General features: G+C 34.5%; 1 protein-coding gene across 21 annotated transcripts in view; it reads left to right on the forward strand.

The window, feature by feature from the left end:
* The window catches only part of LOC140138118 (CUGBP Elav-like family member 2), a 229,497-nt gene that overhangs the window by 147,497 nt on the left and 61,529 nt on the right, over positions 1-20,471 (forward strand). For 19 of the 21 annotated variants that reach the window (XM_072160020.1, XM_072160019.1, XM_072160029.1 and 16 more), the window contains 4 exons: positions 5,823-5,877; positions 12,249-12,380; positions 16,820-16,899; positions 18,851-18,991. In XM_072160020.1, coding sequence (XP_072016121.1) covers positions 5,823-5,877; positions 12,249-12,380; positions 16,820-16,899; positions 18,851-18,991 — 408 coding nt within the window. The remainder of the gene's footprint in view (positions 1-5,822; positions 5,878-12,248; positions 12,381-16,819; positions 16,900-18,850; positions 18,992-20,471) is intronic. The other 2 variants (XM_072160040.1, XM_072160025.1) reach the window with 1 other exon arrangement.

The following is a 20,471-nucleotide window of genomic DNA, read 5'->3' on the forward strand; positions in this document are numbered from 1 at the left end:
GATAATCCTCAAAATCAATTCATACTTGAAAGAAGCAAGACAGAAAAACACAAACTAAGATAAGAGTAATACAATGACATTTTGATTTTGAATGTGAACTTCAAAAGAGTGATTGATCCCACCATTTAACATGTCAAGAACAGTGGTCTTGCTTTATAATTGAAGTACACTGTACTTTGAAGCAGTTATCTCCCAAGTTAATTTTCTCTTGTACACCAGAAATCCGTTGGCAAGGCATTTGATTCAATTTTGTGATCTCGTCGTATTATATATAGCGAGGTGAAATGGACAATCTAAATGAAACAGTAGAAGGGAGATTAGTGTGCAAATTGATTGCTGCTACTGAATTGCATGCAAACTAGGGAGCACAGAAAAGAAAATCTCACAATTCCCTTACCAATTAAGTCTGTCAGATTAAATCAAATTCAATATAATAATACCATATATCTGATGAAATTCATAATTTTGTGGATGTATGTGTTTAAGAGAGAGAGAGAGAGAGTTGGGAGTAAAGATAGGCAGATGGATAAAGACAGAAGAGAGAGAGAGATGCAGTAAGATAGAGCGAGTGAGTGAGAGAGAGGGAAAGACATACAGACAGACAGACACACAGACAGGTAGAAAGATCAAGTGAAAGCAACATGAAATGAGTATCCATTATAACCATTGTATAGCTTTAACAGTCGTTAGAATTCATCCCGCGTCATCCAGCTAATGTTGGCGTTATATAGAGTAGATAAACTATGCCGTTATTGTATTGTCCAGACAGGGCGTCGGATTACATAATCTACTTCTTACCGTCCAGAGTCAATAATCATCATCTTGAAACATGGGAAGATGGAGGATATCAATGAGATGGATAATAAGCTGGATAGGTTTAGGATTGCTAAAGATGATCATTCTCTTTGCTCTGGGATGTATTTTTCTGGGCCAATCGCGTAGCTAAGACTTATGAAAACGTACCCGGATTATTTCAGAGTTTCAAGAATTGCTGTTAAAAACACCTGTTGTTTGGTCTAAATTTAACTATAAATTCTAGCATACTTCTTGAGAGGTTTAACTGTGCATCGGTTATTTGGAGGGCATTGTGAAAAATCTAAACATTTTGCCTTTAAACCAATGGATATTCCAAGGTCCAAAGCAAAATGTTAAGATTTTTCACAATGTCCATATATTACTGATGCAAAATTATTAACCTCATTCATAACCGTCACTTTCATCCCTTCACTTTACAAAACAACACAATTTTCCTTAAAAATGAACGATTTTACTATTACAATAGTACTATATAGAGTGAGATTTTTTATTAAAATTTGTTGAATATAAAGAACGATAAATGTGACAGTGGAATCTCGCTAGTAGAATTAAAGTGTGATAGCAAGAAAACACAGGGAGGGAGGTAAGTTTTCTTGCAATTTCAGACATTCTGAGATTAATATCCTGCAATTTGGTCACAAATATGATACATAGACAGGTTTGACATATTTCAGGCATTTTTCAGCCACTTTCATCCCTGAAAACAGTAATCATTTAAAAATAGTCCCTTTAGTGAACCAGCAAGTATAGAAAAGAACTGGGTAAATTACCTGTAATTTTCATCTTTCCCACATGCTGTAATTGCTAATTGCCTAATTTACAATTCAAAATTGCAGTTTTGAAACCCAACCCGTCCATCATTACATATTTGCTAATTGTCTGACCATCAATGGTTCCCATGTTATGCCATTTAAGTGTACGCCACAAAATCAAGAAAGACACGATACACGCTGGCCGTTTCCGTGCCTGGTTCAATTTAATAATGGAATAGTGTTAGAGCCTGTTTGGTCCTAGTGACATACCAGATAAATTGATTGTCGGTTACAGTTATTGTACCCTAACATCGTGAGCGTTACTAGTGGTTGCTATAGCAACAGACATGACAATAGATTTTTATGGCAATAAAGCTAAAAGCAAACGTGTAGGATGATTTCATATGCGCAACCATGTCAGGCCATATTTTTTATTACGTCAAAGTAGGTAAATGATGATAAAATTACTGTTATAAAAATGGATAATTTCTTCATGCAACATTTACGTTTGAGCTGTGTTGAATTTTAATTTGGCATCAAGGTTGCCGACTCGGTGTATGTATTAGAAGTGATGTGAACATCGTTTTTCAATTGGCAAGTTGTCTGCGATATCGCTGAAAGATGTAAATGTCACATAATGGCAGTTCCTCATTTTCAATGTTTGCCAGAATTGTTTAAACACATCAATTGTAGCCCCAAGATATTTGCAACACTTCAACGGTCTTTTTACGCCGACCCAGTTCATGTATGTCCCTGTTGTCTCCCGACTCTCGCCCTCCATAAAAATGACTCGCTCTCCCTATGCGCCATTTCTAAATAAGAGTTCCGCCTTGCACACTCGGAAATGGATGCTAGCTTCCACATTGGATTAATGTTGACACAGGGTGAAATCTGAGTCGTGATTTGGTAGACGCAAACCGGGGTCCAAACATTGGCTGAGTAGATTTTATACGGTTGTACCTGGGTTGTAACACAAGTGGTCTGGTCAATGCGTTATGGATTTTATTGTCCAGTGCGATGGCATACAAAGATATCATGAGAGACAAGGCACTATTGATATAGAATCACGATACAGACTCAGTAGCCCGTGTACATCCATCATAGCATGTCACTCTTGTTACCTAAAACGCTCTCATGAAAAGGTTAAGGGTTTCCTAGCTAGCAATCTGCATGGCAGCAATGTTTGCGCTCAACAGTTTCACCCAGTTTTGCACAATTTTGTCTTCTGTATGAATTTAGCATTATATTGATGTACCTGTAAGAACCTGTTATAAACTTTTTTTCTGCAGTATGGGTTTGCAAATAAGTGTACAACTTATGGATAAAATCTAGGTTTTACAAGTTAACAATTAAAAGGTAATTATTTTGACCTGAAGATATGTTAATCTTAAATTTGGTATAATTGCTAAACAGTTGTATATTCAGTTCATTCAGCTGCCTTTGCCTTTTAAAACCACTTGTTACCTGGTCAGTTTCTCTGTATATATTGTTTACTATTTATTTAAGTATTTTATAAAAAGTTCCATCTTCACTGATCCCCTCTACTGTCACTTCTTGGGTTGTATTTTAATGTGGCTGTGATTCTGACATGTCAGCACTCTGACCCACATCCGAGCCAATATTTTGGTAATTGGGATCATCGTCCATCGGCATCAAAGCTGGCTTGCTAAGATGGTAGGGCTGTTCACGCAAACCAGAGACTAGAATCCTGCTTCAACCAAATTTTCTTTGCTAGCCGTATTCATTTAAAGAGAAAAAAGACAGTCAAAATGATTAAATCAAATGCCATTGACCAAAATGGGATGCAAGTTTCAGCTATTTGTAACAAGCTTCATTAATGTTACAATTATGAAGTGGCCATGCAAAATGTATAAACTAATGAAATAAAGAAACACTAATTGAAGTTAGTGAACTCTTACAACAAGCTCTATTCCTCATTCCTGGGCAGCGTGGTACAGCAGACTCATTTATGTCATAATGAAGCATGAAAGCTTTCAAGATTGTCTAGTTTACTACGATATGTGCCATAATCATTTATTCAATACAGATTTGTAACTCTCGTACATGTTCGTCTTCTCAAATGATCAATTCAACACCAGCAATATATTGCTAGTCCATATTTGTATTGTTAGTATCACAGCATGCGTGACGTTCATTTTGAATTGATCAAATGCAGAGAAATGGATATTTCGCATGAATATTTTTTTGAGAAAAAAAATCAATAACTTTTAAGAGTGTGCATTGAAGGAGGTTTTTATAGTGGAGCGTTCAGTGGTTGAAACGCAAGTCTAAAAATAAATAGTAAGATATGATAGATACGATCCATTGATGAGTATTTATAGAAGATTTTTCAAGTGGTGCTTATAGCCTTAAGTTTATGAATTATTGTTTGCCAATTGCTCCAAAAGCCAACGTTCATATTTTCTTGTTAATGTAAAGCAATAAACCAATTTAAAACTAGTACATTTCTGTGGCTTGTGATCAAAATGAAGTATGGTGGTTATTACGAATACACAACTGGGATGTATTTTTAATTGCAGAAATCTCATTGGAATCAATGCTAATCAATTATTCAAAGTGCTTCTGCTGACTCCCATTCTATATTTATAATATCCTAGAGGTGTCATTTTGTATAAAACAACATGCTCTATTTAAATACATATTTGCAATTGAAATGCTCAATGCGCAGGGATCTTATTACCATTTTACATTGATTTTTTTTAACCTCTCCCTTTTTCTTTAAGCATGGATTTGTTGTACTGCAACACTTATCATAGTTTCTAACATATGTCAGTTACGGTTGAAATCATTGCAAATGACGGGAAACATGAGGAGTTGATTAAATAAAAGATGACCAGGGATGTATTAGGCTATTCCATTTGAAATCCACACTACCCCTGTGGAAGATTAAGTTTAAGTCTTCCACTGAGGGAGTATGGGTTTTAAATAGAATATGCAATAGAGTAACTTCTATTTGAAATACTCACTCCAGTTGTGAAAGACACAGGTAATGGCTAACACCACATACAGGGGGAGTGTGGCTTTCAAAAATAATAAACAATAGGTAATGCCATTTGAAAAACATACTCCCTCTGTTGAAGACTTTTAAAAATCTTTCACAGGGGCACGGTGAATTTCAAAGATTATAATTAATTTTAACACTATAATTTGCTATCTACTGAAGATAATTACTTGACTATAATTTGCTATCTACTGAAGATAGCAAGATAAATTGAATAGCCCATTTCGATGCACATGACAGGTCACCTGGAGCCCTGGTATGGCGCGCATACATAGCAAGTATTTTTCGCAGTGTTTTATAACATGTGGTGACCATTTTTCTTTTGTGACGTCAAAACGGAATAGAAATTACTTGCGACAACTGACAGTCTAAAGTGTATTATCCTTGTGATGTAATTGAGTATTGAAACATGTCTCTTATAGTTTGTGTTGGTTGAAATTGAATTAGATTTCTATGAAGGTAGAATCGTTGTCAGTTGTAAGTGATTGCACACACATGGTCATGCAACCTGCTTGTGGTATATTGTAAATATTTCATGGTATGGTCATATAACAGATGGAGTAGTAATGAGCTAGTCCACACTCACCCTGTGGAAGATTTTGGAAGTATCTTTCACAGGGAGAGTATGAATTCCTAATGAAAAATTAGTACATGACTAATTCTTATTTGAAAAGATTCAGGTTGAATCTCTCTCAGAGAGTGTATGAAATTAAAATGGAGCTGCCCAATGTGTATGAAATTAAAATGGAATGCTTAGTGCTCATTCCATTAGAAATTTGTACTCCCTTTGTGGAAGAATTTTCCATGTGGGTAATGTTGATTTTAAATGGAATCATCCAATGGAGGCCTGTTTGCATATAACTGTGTAAAGAAGATGATGATTATGATGATGATGTATAAGACAAGTTTCATGCAGTGAAATGCTTTTTGAAAATAAATATGTTCCTTTAAATTGATACCAGGAATTCTGTATGGCTGAAATTAGGGGGTGCAAAAATGAAAGAAATAACAACGAATAAAAAACAGAATTTGTATTTCACATGCTTGTTGGAAACAGATGAAGACATTGAATATCAAGACCACTTCATGTAGCTTAATTTCAAACTGCCTGAGTACATGTATTACAATGTTGATATTTTGTTACAAATTTGAATACTAATTGAATACTAACGAATTTGAATACAAACAAATTTGAATACTAATTGGTTTCCTTTTGTTTTGCTTTATTTCAGATGAGACACCCAATACAAATGAAACCAGCAGATTGTGAGAACAGAAATGGTAAGGGTAAGGTTTTCTATTTGCATGCCTCCTTTTGTTTGCCCGCTCCCACCTGTTGTTTCCTTCCTCCTACCTACCATACGTTCATCTTTGTGTTTGCTACTCGCCTGTCATCCTGTGTCTTTCCTACCATGCATGCACTGCTTCTTCACCTGTACTGTGAGTTACCTGTTTTCCTTTGATTTTGTTGGCGATATTTTAAGTTTACAAAGAAAAAAACTAATAGTGATTAATAAAAAGAATACAATTAAGCTTGTAATTTAGTTACACAGCCGGACAACATCTCTGTGAAGTACTATGTGTACAAAAAAGGTCTTGACACACAGTGTACCATTGGTATTAAACTGTATGGTATTCCAGTTCCCCCAATGGAAGACTTGACCTTGGATCTTCCACACAGGGAGTGTGTATTTCAAATGGGTTTACCTGAATGGGCGACTCCCATTAAAAATTATACACCCTCTGTTTGGTAGATTAAGGTATTCAGAGCGCTGATCTCTCTTGGTACCATTGTGTTACTCTTCGTACTGATGGTTTGCAGATCAGGGCTCTTCCATATTACTATGGTACACGAGGGTGTACAGCTGATTTAACAGTTGAGTACTAAATAGCACCATACATTGAGTACCACATAGCGCCATTCATTGAGTACACGAAAGAGAAGCAGTGAAACCAATTGGTATATAGGGTACTGCATAAAGATGTTGTCACTGTACAGGTAGTTGATACTGTGATTTTTATGTGTGCATTTTTCTGTTGTGTTAAATTCAGCTTGGGCTTTTCCTGTTCTTCACTGCAATTTTCCGCAAAAAAAAATCTTGTTTTGCCTAGCATCATGACACTGGTGTTACAATGCTAGGTAGAAGAATGGAGCTAGAATTTTCAGTGAACAATAGCAAATTAAAAATACAAAAAAGTTTAAATAAAAATATTAACAGAAAAAGGCATGCGAATCATTGTAGTATTATTAACTGCCTTTTAATAGATGAATATAACCAAAACTAACCAAATTAGTTTGTAATTAAGTTTTGACACTGAAGTTGAATATTTGAATAAGGTTTGGAGAAGGCGACCTTGTCATTTTCATTATTTAAAAAAACCTGGCCTTGAACATGGAAAAGAATTGCTAATAAAAAATTCACAGACTTGGTATATTCAATTATTCACAAAAAGAAAATGGCAAATTAATATTATTGTTTCATTAGTTTGCTATTTTTGCCATGTGTCATTTTTGTCTCCCTGGACAACCATCACATAGTAAGAACCATGCATAGCAGACAGGTTGAGTCAGGGCCATCTATCTATCGATATCCAGTGTCAGTCAGTGTAGAAATATTTTTTTTTTCAATTTGATTTGACTAACTATAATTTATCATGTGAGTGCAGCTTAGTTGTATTTGTATCTACTATTGTGATACCATGTAGCAATGTATTAGTCGGTTGCAAATACAAAGTAAAAATGGATTTTGAGATATGGATATCTTTTAAATGTTGCAATTCTTTATAATATTAAAATACGAAGGTACACTATTTTGATCTCCACGAGCGACACACAGACATGATGGAGACGGGTCTCTTTGGTTCTAATCTCTTTGATAATGGAAGAAAAAAGGAGATTATTTTGCTGAAAAACTAAAATTTCCCAATTATTTCTTGTTTTTTGCATGGCTTGACGAAAAGTGTCCCTTCCCCCCTTGAGCATTTGTCTCTGATCTCAGAACATGGCCCCATCTCAAGAACCTGTGACTCCTTAGATGAACAAAAATGTGACAAATTTCTGGATTCAAATTCAAAAGACTACTGGTGTAGATACAAAATTGATACACTCATATGATGGATTGATTAATTTTTTTAAATTTTTTAAAGATATTTGTTCTTATTTTAGTTGAAATTAATTGTTTTTGCAAGTTATTTTGGTTAGTGAATGCATGGTATCTTAAACAAGTTACGCATTTGGTTTGGTTGAAATACTTTCTTTAATTACTTTAATAGTAAGCACAGATTGTAAAGTAAGAAATGTTCTAAGAAAATGTAACTAATTTCACAAAGTCTGACAATTTAATTTTGCTGTAGATAGAAGTTTTGCTTCAAATTTACTTATTTAAAAAAAAAGTTAATTATTTAATACAAACTAAGAAAGAAAAAACAAACGAAGAATTTGGAGAAATTGAATACCTATTTGGATCCAAGATAGTTTTATAATTGTTCTAAGAACACTTGTCTTTGCTGTATATATTTTTCCATATTTAGAATCAAGGCAGTTGTCCTGAAAAATGTGACTCCAGATTGTTAACAAATTTTTGTAACCCTTATCTTCACTCTATAAATTCCTTCTTATTTAGAATCAGGTTGGTTTTGTGAAAAATACAAGATGTCATTCTACATTCAACCTAATACCGTACTGACGCGAGTATAATCCCACCTTCGAGTAAAGTCCCACCCCAAATTTTCGAAAAATTTCAGAAATTAAAAAAAAAAAAAAAATACTTGGTATTCATGTCATAATCTATTAATGATTTCAAAATGCATTCAAATTCAATGCATTTTAAAATCATTAATAGACTATGATTTATGAATACAAATTATCAATTTTCATATTAAAAATACAAAATATCTTGAAATTTTTTTTTTTTTTTTTTTTTTTTAGGTCAACCATGAATGATCCTAGCATTTAGGTCTAGGTCTAGGGACACTACAAAACCGAAAAAATAAAAAACTTAAAAAAAAAAAAAAAAAAATTTGCAAGTAGGAAGAAAAATAGATAAAATTACACTTATTCATTGACTTTTTAGGCGTATGGAACATCTTTTTTATGATGTAACTGGCGAGTATAGTCCCACCCCCAATTTTGAAAAATGTTCACCCAAAAGCGGGGTGGGACTATATTCGCTAGCACGTACATTCATAAAAAAGATGTTCCATACGCCTAAAAAGTCAATGAATAAGTGTAATTTTATCTATTTTTCTTCCTACTTGCAAAATTTAAACCCTACAAAGTATCGCACATGTATGTGCCTATGAATTCCTTAGCTTTTTCCCAGCCGGCATGACCGAGTTAATTTTTAAACAGCTAAATACACTAGTTAGCAGTCCTGATCGACTGACTGGCTGCGTGGCTTCTGGTAGTCTAACCAACAGGCAAAATGTACTGCATAAATATTTCATCAGCCAGGCAGGCAGCCCATCATTATTTTGTGTAGAAGACAATACATTCATTTCTATTTGGTCGGTCTCCATGCATAGATTTGTGGTGGAACGGATGCATACCCGGAAGCTATCCTTAGTCAGTACGCAACAAAACAACAAACCGTAATACGACTTGGGGAAAAATATATTACTTTGAGATTTTACTAAAAGATGATTTCTTCTCTTCTGCAAGTAAAACTGCATAAACGATAGACTTCATTATGAAGGCACTCCCTGGAGACAAAGCAAAAATTTCATTGGGGAAAAATGTAAGAATTTCATGTTTTGTTTCAAAACGGCATCGGTGCGTGCGTAAGCATTGCGAATTATGGTGAAAAAAGGAAACGGCTTGTTCAGTGAAGTTATTCTAAATCTATGCTTCCCTGAAGCTTCTTGTATCTACATAATAATATATTTCTTTATTTCAAGAAATATTGGCCGTGTGTATTGTATAGAACTATATTTAGCACTTTAATGTTACTGGTTTTCTTTAAAATTCATTAAAACTTAGTGGGAGATGGGATTTTGAGAAAGAAAGAAGTAGTGTGCGTGACAACGAGGTCAAAATGGAGGTTAATTGTTGCTTTGTATTTTCCACATTCATAATAAAACTAAACCAAAATTTTAAGCCTTTTTAAAAAATTTAAATCATTTATAAAATAAAAGCATGACAAATTACTTACAATTTCATACTATGCAAAAAATGTCGAAAGAAAGGTTTTCTTTAAAAAATGGGGCAGGTGTGCATGTTATGTGCAAGACTGAATTCACTATAATAAATTTGATAGCTCATAACAATTTTATGTGGAATTGAATTAAAAAAGACAAGTTAAATGACATGACAAAAGATCCAAATTTCTGCAACAAATGGATTGCCAACCATATAATAATGGAAAATATTTCATCTTGTTGCATTGCACTGTAGGCAATTTTCTAGAATGTCAGCCAGCAGGTTTATCCCAATGATCCCTCTTCAAATTGTAGAAAGTAACAGGCTGTGATCTCTCTATCGTATAATCTTTGTTTGCCGTATCACCAATTTACTCAAAGCACCCTGTATATTTATCGAGCTGATCCCAATCCAAATTGAAGGAAAATTACTGGCGATGAACTCTGTAACTCAATTTCCTTTGAAAATAGCGATCTGTGTATACTTGAATTATATCGGCACTGATAACGTCCAAGGTGCACAGAGTTGGGCAAAATATTGACATTTGGATCAGGCTCACATATCCGGTCAATCAATGTCGCCGTGTGCTTCTACACGTCACAATACTAGTTAGCATCTTAGTCGGTCTGTCGCTGGGTACTCTCTCTCTCTCTCTTTATGAGCTAGCTTCAATAGTAATACTGTAATAAATGTCAGACCCTGGTTATCGGATATTGTCTTAAGAATCTTAAAGCTAAGATCGTTTTAAAGCATTTCCAACATTCTTTGATTGAAAATAATATTAAACGGTTTTCCTATCCCACATCAAGAGATAATGATAATTATACCAAAATCTTGGAGGCAGTGTATCAAAAATATTACAAAATTCTAATACATCAAATATTCCATTTAGGTTAGCAAGTCAATTGGACTGATCTAGATGACAGAAATTGTAACATAACACATATGGTAAAGAAATCATCTGCTTTCTAAGATTCCAACAGTTATCTATCAGGAAATACATCTTTAAGGAATGAACGTTAAAATATTGGATCATTTTCAGGAATCCTATAGCCGTAGGCATGAACATCTCTCATAAAGCAAGTACTTGGCATGAAAAAACGTAAAATGGGTTGCTTTAAGTGAAACAAAATGATGAAATATAGTATAAATTTGTAGAAGAATGTGTGTGGATTTCATTTCATTACATTTGCCTGGAAGACTAAAGGCATTTAATACAGTATGGAATAATACAAGACAAAAAGTGAAAGCCATAGTGAACTCAATTCCCAGCACAGATGGGAAAATGAGTTGATTTTTGCAGCACATTTGCAAACCTGGGTATGCTGTGTGACTTATGTGATGTCCTTTGTGTCCTTTACGTCATCTCAGTGGCTTTCCTCTTCTCTTTTTTATTAAAAAGTGGATATTTTTGACTTCAATAATTTTCACGATGGGGAAATTTACAAGTGCACTTATACAGATAGAATGTTGGTTGCTGTAGTTGTGTTTGTTGCAAACTTGAAATTGGAAAACATAAAATTAAGACAATAGAGTTTAAATTTGCTAAGCACAAAAAAAATTGCCAGTACAAAAATTACTATGTTTAGAAGCTGGATGTGATTTTCAAAAAGGTCACTAAAAGACACAGATTTTTTTTATTAAGTCGGACAAAATCTATGGCTTATGAAAAATACAGGAGAGACAAAAGCTGTGATTGAAAAGCCAACAGCCATATGAAAATTGCCTGCAACAAGGCCTTGAGTAATGACAGTTTATTGAGGTCTGCTTTTTGTAGCATGTATGGAGCTATGTACCATGTATGCATAATCATAAGGTATATCTTGACGACAAAGTTTCTTACTATGTTCATTGTAATGTGATAAGGGTGTTTTGGGTAATCAAATTTGGATGGCTCCAAGATGAAGATGAATGTGTAAATGAATAAAATATGCTGAGAGAGAGAGAGAGAGAGAGCAAGTCTCTGCTTTGTAAATTTAAACAAGGAAAATTTGAGAAAGAAAATAATGGCATTTGAATATGTGTAGCTAGGTAGGTGAAGCCTTAGAGAGGGTGAATATCAAAATACCATGCTCATGCATATGCAACATGTATGGTTTGGAACGGACTGCTCAGTCGTATGGCAGCAGTAACGAAATTGAGATCAAAGTAAAAAGGAATCAATTAACAAAATTGTTGTGTAAGATAGATAACTAGGTGTATTATAAGGTTTAGCATGTTTGAGAGTGTAACTAGCTAATGATGCTCTCAACTTTAAAATTAATAATTTGCATGAGTGGATTAGATTAGCCTCAAATGAACTATTTTAAAAACTCAGTAGTTAATACTTATAGCATGACTTGCATTCTAATTGCTTGATACAAATTGTAGCGTTATGCATGCATATCTATCTACGCATCTATGTAGTAGTAACTCTTTGACACCGCCATTCAAAGATAAACTTCCCCCGTGACATTGATACTATTCATAAGTAGTAAACCGACTGACTGATGTTCTTTACTTGGCTACTTCTTCTTTTCAGTTGAAGAAAGAAAACTGTTTGTAGGAATGGTAGCAAAGAAACACAATGAGAATGATGTACGGGTGATGTTTTCTCCCTATGGGACGATAGAAGAATGCCATGTATTAAGAGACACAAGCGGAAACAGTAGAGGTAAGCAGAGGTGACACAATCAATGTGAATGAGTCTAATGGTGCTAATATAGATTTGGAGTTATTGACAGGAAAATGTGCTACTGGGCTATTCGATTTGGAATCCATATTACCTCTGTGGAAGATTTAGCTAAAGTCCTCTACAGAGGGAGTATGAGTTTTGAATATAATAAATGATTGGGTAACTTCCATTTGAAATACTTACTCCAGTTGTGTAAGATATGGGTAAAGCCATAACACAGGGGGAGTATGGGTTTCAAAATGATTAACCCTGATCAATTACATTTGAAAAACATACTCCCCCTATGAAAGATATTTCCAAAATTTTCCACAGGGGTAGTGTGGATTTCTATTGGAACAGCCCAATTCTTTGGTTTGTAATGTTTTCAGTAACGGATAAATGCCTATAACTTAGTAACCCAAATTTCAAATTTCATGGGGTTTGCATCAAATCATAGCATTTTTATACGGTTAATAACTTGAAATCTAATATTTTTGACATTGGACTCATTTGCCTGAATCGTGTCAAAAAATTGTTATTTCATCTAGCAAAGGGAGTTTGATTCCAGAGTTATTCCCAAATTGCACCTGGTGTAAAATCATTGTTGAATAATTTTGCTCATTTTGGTAGGTGAAGTAACAAAAAGGTTAATCATTCTGTGACCAGTTGCTTCTACAGTATCATCTATCAAAGATATATTTTTAGGTCAATAGCACCTGTTACCTTTTTTCAGGTTGACTTGGTCATGCAGGATGTCTAGAATTCTGAAATAGGAGAATAAATATTGATTTAAAACTTGGAAGGTTTTGATCTCAGTACATGAAAAAAATCCTTTTCATTTGTAAGTTGTATGATGTTGCTCCTACGTACTACAGCCTTTAACAGTATGATCTGATGTCAAAGAGAGTGCTGAAAGTTATTTTATTATTGATAAATATTATGAGTTTAAGAGTTCAGTGTTTTAATTTTGAATTACCAATACAGATGAAGTTTAATTAACTGGGGTCTCAATATTTTACTGTTCTGCAACTTCTGGAATGGGTGAATAGGTGAATAATAATAAAAAATGGTTGTGAAGAAGAAAAAAGTGACTTATTTCGCTTACCTGCCTGACATGTATACATTGATTTCACACTCACATATGCATAATTTAGCAAAATTGATTAAGGGATTAAAACATTTTCTTCATATTGATGAGTGTAGTGACAATTAATGCAGTTTTCAGAACTGAAATTTTTCAGGTCTGCACTTGAAGATGTTTCTTTTCCCCATCGTTGTATATTGTTCTTGGCACATTAGTGTTATACAAGACACATAATTGTGTAATATTCAGTATGCCCTCAGGTGGATGTCAAAATATACATTGAGTTCTCACAACATTCAATATCACACAGGTTGCATGCTGACTCTGTGAGGATTCAGTTAAAAAGGAGCAATTTTTGTGCGTATAATTTTTTGAGCTTTGCTCATTTTAAACTATGTTGCTTGTCTTTAAATGAGTAATTTTGAGTTTTCTTACTCAAGACCTATCCTTAAAAGAACATATTTGCATGGTTTTATTTGCACGGTAGCTGTATTGAGCGTAAAAACCGTGATAATTAATGAACCACAAAAATTTCTACTTTTACAGTAGTTGTCTAAGATGATGACAAATTGCTATGAAAGCATGGAAAACAAAAAATGAGACATAATTATGTAAAGATGATGTTGTAATAATTAAGCTTCATGGATTGAATATGCTCTTTATGTTTAGATAAATTTGACTGATTATTACTCATCAATATTTGAGGGTTTATTGCAAGTATTTATGTATTCCTTAACAAAGAGGCACTGGCAGGCATTTTTTCTAGATTGTAAAGAAAATTTGCCAGCAGTTGATTACAAATAATCTTAGATGATTTGCCTGAAATAATGCAAATATCGGTCTTAATCAGCATATGGATCTTGTGCCTAAGGAAATATTCAAATTACCCATCCAAAATTAAAACAACAAAATGTAATGTTTTTAAATATGAGTTTTTTTCTTACTTTTCACCAATATTTAAACCTGAAATTAACATATATGATGTGTGTGTCATTAGTCACAGATTTGAACAAGAAATACAGCAGATCTTGTAACTGCTGTTATTTCACTATCATTACCGCAATGTTTGCTTACTTGAAAATGAATTTTGTACAAATCTCATGTCCTAATACAGACACACACAGCGAACGAATAAATTTGGGTCAGTATGTCATTCAGCTCGAAGCTGTAACTCCATCATGGCACCGCTCTAGAAAGAACTTCCTTTTATTTGTCATCATCACAGGACGCAGGGCATCCCTCTTCCCACGAGGTGCACCTTGTGTTTCGTGCCTAATGATTTCCAATAGGGCAGTGGGGTGATGATATGGAAGCCAATATATTTGAGAGAATACATCTGCCTTGTCACACTGTTAGAATGTGTGATAGAAAGATGGGCATACATGTACCAGTACTGAATATGTGTCATTTCATACAATTGATTGTTGGAGGAGCATGATTGTAATTACTGTATTGAATGGTATAATCTACACCATTAGATACTATTTTTAACTACTTGAAATTCTCCTCTTTGATAGGTGATTAGAAATAACTTTGGGATTATAAAAAGCTGCTGAAGATACAATTAGTAATATGTATCTAAGAAGAGCATTGTTTCATAAAATAATTGCCATCTACTGAAATAGAAATTTGTGGTACCTGCTTCCTATTGTTAATAGCAAAGTTTGCACACATAGGAATGTGTAATATCTGCTGTCTACTGAAGATAGCAAAGTTTGTCCACATATGAATGTTTAATCTCTGCTGTCTACTGAAGATAGCAAAGTTTGCCCACATAGGAATGTTTAATATCTGCTGTCTACTGAAGATAGCAAAGTTTGCCCATATAGGAATGTGAAATATCTGCTATCTACTGAAGATAGCAAAGTTTGCCCATATAGGAATGTGTGATATCTGTTGTCTACTGAAGATATCAAAATTTGCCCACATATGAATGTGTAATATCTGTTGTCTACTGAAGATAGCAAAGTTTGCCCACATATGAATGTGTAATATTTGTTGTCTACTGAAGATAGCAAAGTTTGCCCACATATGAATGTGTAATATATATTGTCTACTGAAGATAGCAAAGTTTGCCAACAAAGGAATGTGAAATGTGTGCTGTCTACTGAAGAAAGTAAAGTTTGCCCATATAGGAGTGTGTTATGTCTGCTGTCTACTGAAGATAACAAAGTCTACACACATTGGAATGTGAAATATCTGCTGTCTACTGAAGATAGCAATGTTTGCCCACATATGAATGTGTAATCTCTGCTGTCTACCGAAGATAGCAATATTTGCCCACATAGTAATGTGTTATATCTGCCGTCTACTGAAGATAGCAAAGTTTGCCCACGTAGTAATGTGTTATATCTGCCGTCTACTGAAGATAGCAAAGTTTGCCCATATAGGAATGTGTTATATCTGCCATCTACTGAAGATAGCAAAGTTTGCCCACATAGTAATGTGTTATATCTGCCGTCTACTGAAGATAGCAAAGTTTGCCCATATAGGAATGTGAAATATCTGCTGTCTACTGAAGATAGCAAAGTTTGCCCACATACAAATGTGTAATCTCTGCTGTCTACTGAAGATAGCAAAGTTTGCCCACATATGAATGTGTAATCTCTGCTGTCTACTGAAGATAGCAAAGTTTGCCCACATATGAATGTGTAATATCTGTTGTCTACTGAAGATAGCAAAGTTTGCACACATAGGAATGTGAAATGTGTGCTGTCTACTGAAGATAGCAAAGTTTGCCCATATAGGAATGTGTAATCTCTGCTGTCTACTGAAGATAGCAATGCAATGTTTGCCCACATATGAATGTGTAATATCTGTTGTCTACTGAAGATAGCAAAATTTGCCCACATAGGAATGTGTGATATCTGCTGTCTACTAAAGATAGCAAAGTTTGCACACATAGGAATGTGAAATGTGTGCTGTCTACTGAAGATAGCAATGTTTGCCCACATAGGAATGTCTAATATCTGCTGTCTACTGAAGATAGCAAAGTTTGCTCGTGCAGGAATGTGAAATATTGGCCCAATTATAGTAATTTCATTAGGTTAAAAATGACTTGTTTTTTTAAATACAATATTAAGCATTCTACTGAAGAGAAAGTTTGCCATTATTTCATACAATATCTGCTGTCTACTGAAGATAACACATTTCTGTTGTATAGGAATGCGAAATATCCACTTTCTACCACAATATGCAATGTATACTTTAGTACAAAGTATGCTATCTACTGAAGATGCCATTTATATTATGTTTTTAAACAACTGAGAGACTGTTCTACTTTCTAAAGATAACATGTACAGAAGATTGTTGAAGTATGTATTATTTTTATGTGTGTGTTTTCTGCTTGTTTCAGGGTGTGCATTTGTGACATTTTCAACAAGACAGAGTGCATTGAATGCCATCAAAGCCTTGCACCATTCAACAACAATGGAGGTAAGCAATTTGGCAAAAAATTAAAATTATTTTGAAAGTGACCATAATAATAGTCGTAATAATAGTAAGTATCCATCAAGAAAGAAGCTTAATTCAAACCAAACAAAAGCAAACAAGTTAATTAAGTATTTGTTGAACGTGCTAGATCTTAAGAGAGATCACAATTTCCTTTTTTGTGTGCAAATATTGAAATCCTAAAATGCAGCTAAACCATTTCCTCCAGAAATGTACATAGAACTAGTGAACATCATTTAGATGAGATGTGTAGTCCTAATCCTTATTTCCTGTTTGCAACCTTCATTTTCTAAATCAGAATGTTCTGTTTATAATACGTAATTACTAGCTACGTGAGGGTAATAAAGTTGGTTCCAATAAGTTTTGGCATTGCGAAAATCTTCACATATTGGAAGAAATTATGGAAAAATTTGGATTGAGAAACTAGTTCGGTTTTGGTATGTTTCACAATTGACAGCCCCTGCAAGTTTTCAGGTTTTTATAGAAATCATACACCTAGTACTCTTTTTGACATTTTGATGTTTATTCCATGCAAATGTACTATGAAATCTATAGCATGCTGCATGCTGTGGTTTTCACTCGGAAGCAAACCATGGAGCCATCATGTGGACCTAGCTATTAAAGGATATTATTTCCTCCTTAGTACAAATTGATATAATACTCTTCCTTACTTAGTGTCTGAGGAGTGCAGTCAGATGAGATATGTGGAGTGGTTGGTTTGTGCATGCATGTGCCAGGTCCTCAATAGTCACTTTGGTTGGAGGAGCTCGCGCTGATCCTTGCATGTTCATGAAATCCACACATCGCCTATGGAAGACATGACTTGAATATCCCACACAGGGAGTGTGAATTTCAAATGGGTTTGCCTGAATGGGTGACTCCATTTGAAATCTACACCCCCTGTGTGGGAGATAAAGGTCATGTCTTCCAAAGGGGGTGTATGTATATTAACTGAAATATCCCAAATGTAGGAGATGATAAATGATTGATAAATATTTTTAATACAATTTTTTCGAATACAATGTGAACTATCAATGTAATTCAGCCAAGCCTGAAATGCTATGCTTTCTTTAAAGTATAATTGCAACCCTTCTTTCCTGCATCATTATGCCTGTTTTTAGGTCAAGCGAAAGTGACACCATTTTTCGCCCACTTACGATAACCAGAATCAAGTAGAATAATGAGTTGACAAGTCAGCCAGTCGTCAACTTTCAGTCCTCGAAACGGCTTGATACAGGCTGTCATTTTATTATCATCAATCTTCATCTCATCCCGATATAATTTTCTTATAAACATAAAGTGTGCTTCTCTGAAATCTTGAAATGTTGAAAACGTGAGTAGTATTCTGGACTTGTACAACAATTTCTGACATTAAAACAAGTGTGTGCGGCACACAGCGGTGATGAAAGCACACAGTCGTATGGCCAAGCTCCCTCTTTTCCATAGGTAAAGAGTGTTTGCCAGGCTTCCTGTTTGTGTTACACACTTTCCATGTGTGATATGGCCGTTGGCATGTCCTGACTTATTTCAGGGTGTCATAGGATCTGATATGGCTTATCATAAACCATCATGTTAACTATGCATGGTGATGGGCGAGATAGATGGTGGGTTTTGTAATGGAGAGATAAAATTGTCTTCTTGTATTAAGTCTAAATTGGATATAACATGGGTTTTAAAATGTCATACCTAGAATTGTGCAGTGTTTTATTTTTACAGCATCTCAGTAAATCAATTTCAACCCATTTGCCTAAGGACTTCGTTTACAGAATTAAATATGTGGTAATTTAATTTCATATGATGTTGTGCATCACAAATTTGTAAATACTAAAAGGAAAATTTATTTGAAGTAATTTTAAGCCCTCTATCAACTTGATATTGTTTAATAACTAGATTCTCATGCTTGTCTTTACGTTTGTTTGTTTATTTCCTATTCCAGGGTTGTTCATCACCATTAGTAGTCAAATTTGCAGATACACAAAGAGAAAAAGATGCAAAGAGGCTACAAACAATGGCACAATCATTTTTCCCTGGCAATCTGGCACAGTCAATGAATGCCCTAACACCCCAATATATTGCGGTAAGTGTACTGAACACATGGCTATGGTGGCGCTGTTTGCCTTCTTTTAGTCTGTGAGGTTGCTGCATTTTGAGCGAAAAATCTGGTGTGTTTACACTAATTGTACCTCTTGGTGTAAAAGTGATGGCTTACTTGCACATGTTTACTATGCATATATCATATTCATGCCTCCATAAAAATAACAAAAAGGAGCTGTGACATCACAGACTAGAGGAAGTCAAATCAGGTTTGTAGCCATACTAATTATGAGCTTATGGTAAGAGAGAGCGTGTGTGTTGTAGACAAAAAATGGGATATAAAGGGATTGATGTTGCCTGGTTTAATATTTTTTGACGGTGACCAAAATACCAAAAACTGGTAACTAATGTAGCATAATTTGAAGGCCTGTATCAACATTTCCTTTTACCCAATGATTCTTTTAGCCAAAAAGGGTTATATCACACATACATATGAAAAATATTAAACATTTATCAGGGTAATGTATCAATGTTTTATGTTCAAGAGTATGATGTGTGAGCTTCTCACTTACTGAAATTTAGTAAGAAAATGACATATATGTTTTGTAGAGTATAGAACTATAGAGCCAAATTAAGGAGGTAAATCCATGCTTCTTTTTAGAAAAGCTTTTTTTGTACTTTTGTGGAAACTGTTGCTCTTGCAACCTGGAAAATTGACCTCTTGATGCAATTGATATTTACCACAATTTCAGCACTTAACAGTCTTCTATTTCCTCTAGCATACAGCAGATTTCTAGCATACTTAAATATTTTAATGACTTACATAGATCATTAAAATATTTAAATAATTATAAGTGCTTAAAGTATAAGATCTTGACATCTTGAATGGATATGATAAAATAAGATGTGCCAAGAGTTCAGCGATTTGTGTGTTTCCTCCCCCAGTAGACTTGATGGATTGCTTGCTTTTGCAGCACCGGATCTTTCCATGAAATGCATCTCTTTTTGATTTCAAACAACATCCCACGATTTATCACGATCAGATTAAAACTTCACTTTAAACATCCTTGATTCACTCTGCCCCACTTCACATCAAGGGGAACTGTTTAGATAGAATAACTAGGGCTAGTTACCTATGTGGATTGGTATTAACCTCATGAGAACTACCTGCCGATTGGCCAAAAAGAAGTTTTCACTATCAATTTGACTAATCAGCAACATTGTTAGAATAATTTCACCACACAAAAAAATTGGGGTGAATTATTTGCAAAGCTCCATTCTGATTGGTGATTAAAGTAAAGATATCATGTAATTGACCAATCCGAGGCAATGTTAGATTGGTAGGTAGTGCTCAGGGGGTTAATGATGAGACAGTAGACAAGCAATAGATCAAGTCCAATGCTAAATGTACACAAGTTGAGACAAACAACCTGTCATTGTTATTGAGAGGCACATAGTCAAACATACGCTTAGAAACAAGTCAGCATTTTTCATTTCAAGCATGGAAACATCATCACATCAAC

This window comes from Amphiura filiformis, chromosome 17, assembly GCF_039555335.1.
Source record: "Amphiura filiformis chromosome 17, Afil_fr2py, whole genome shotgun sequence".
Taxonomy (NCBI): domain Eukaryota; kingdom Metazoa; phylum Echinodermata; class Ophiuroidea; order Amphilepidida; family Amphiuridae; genus Amphiura; species Amphiura filiformis.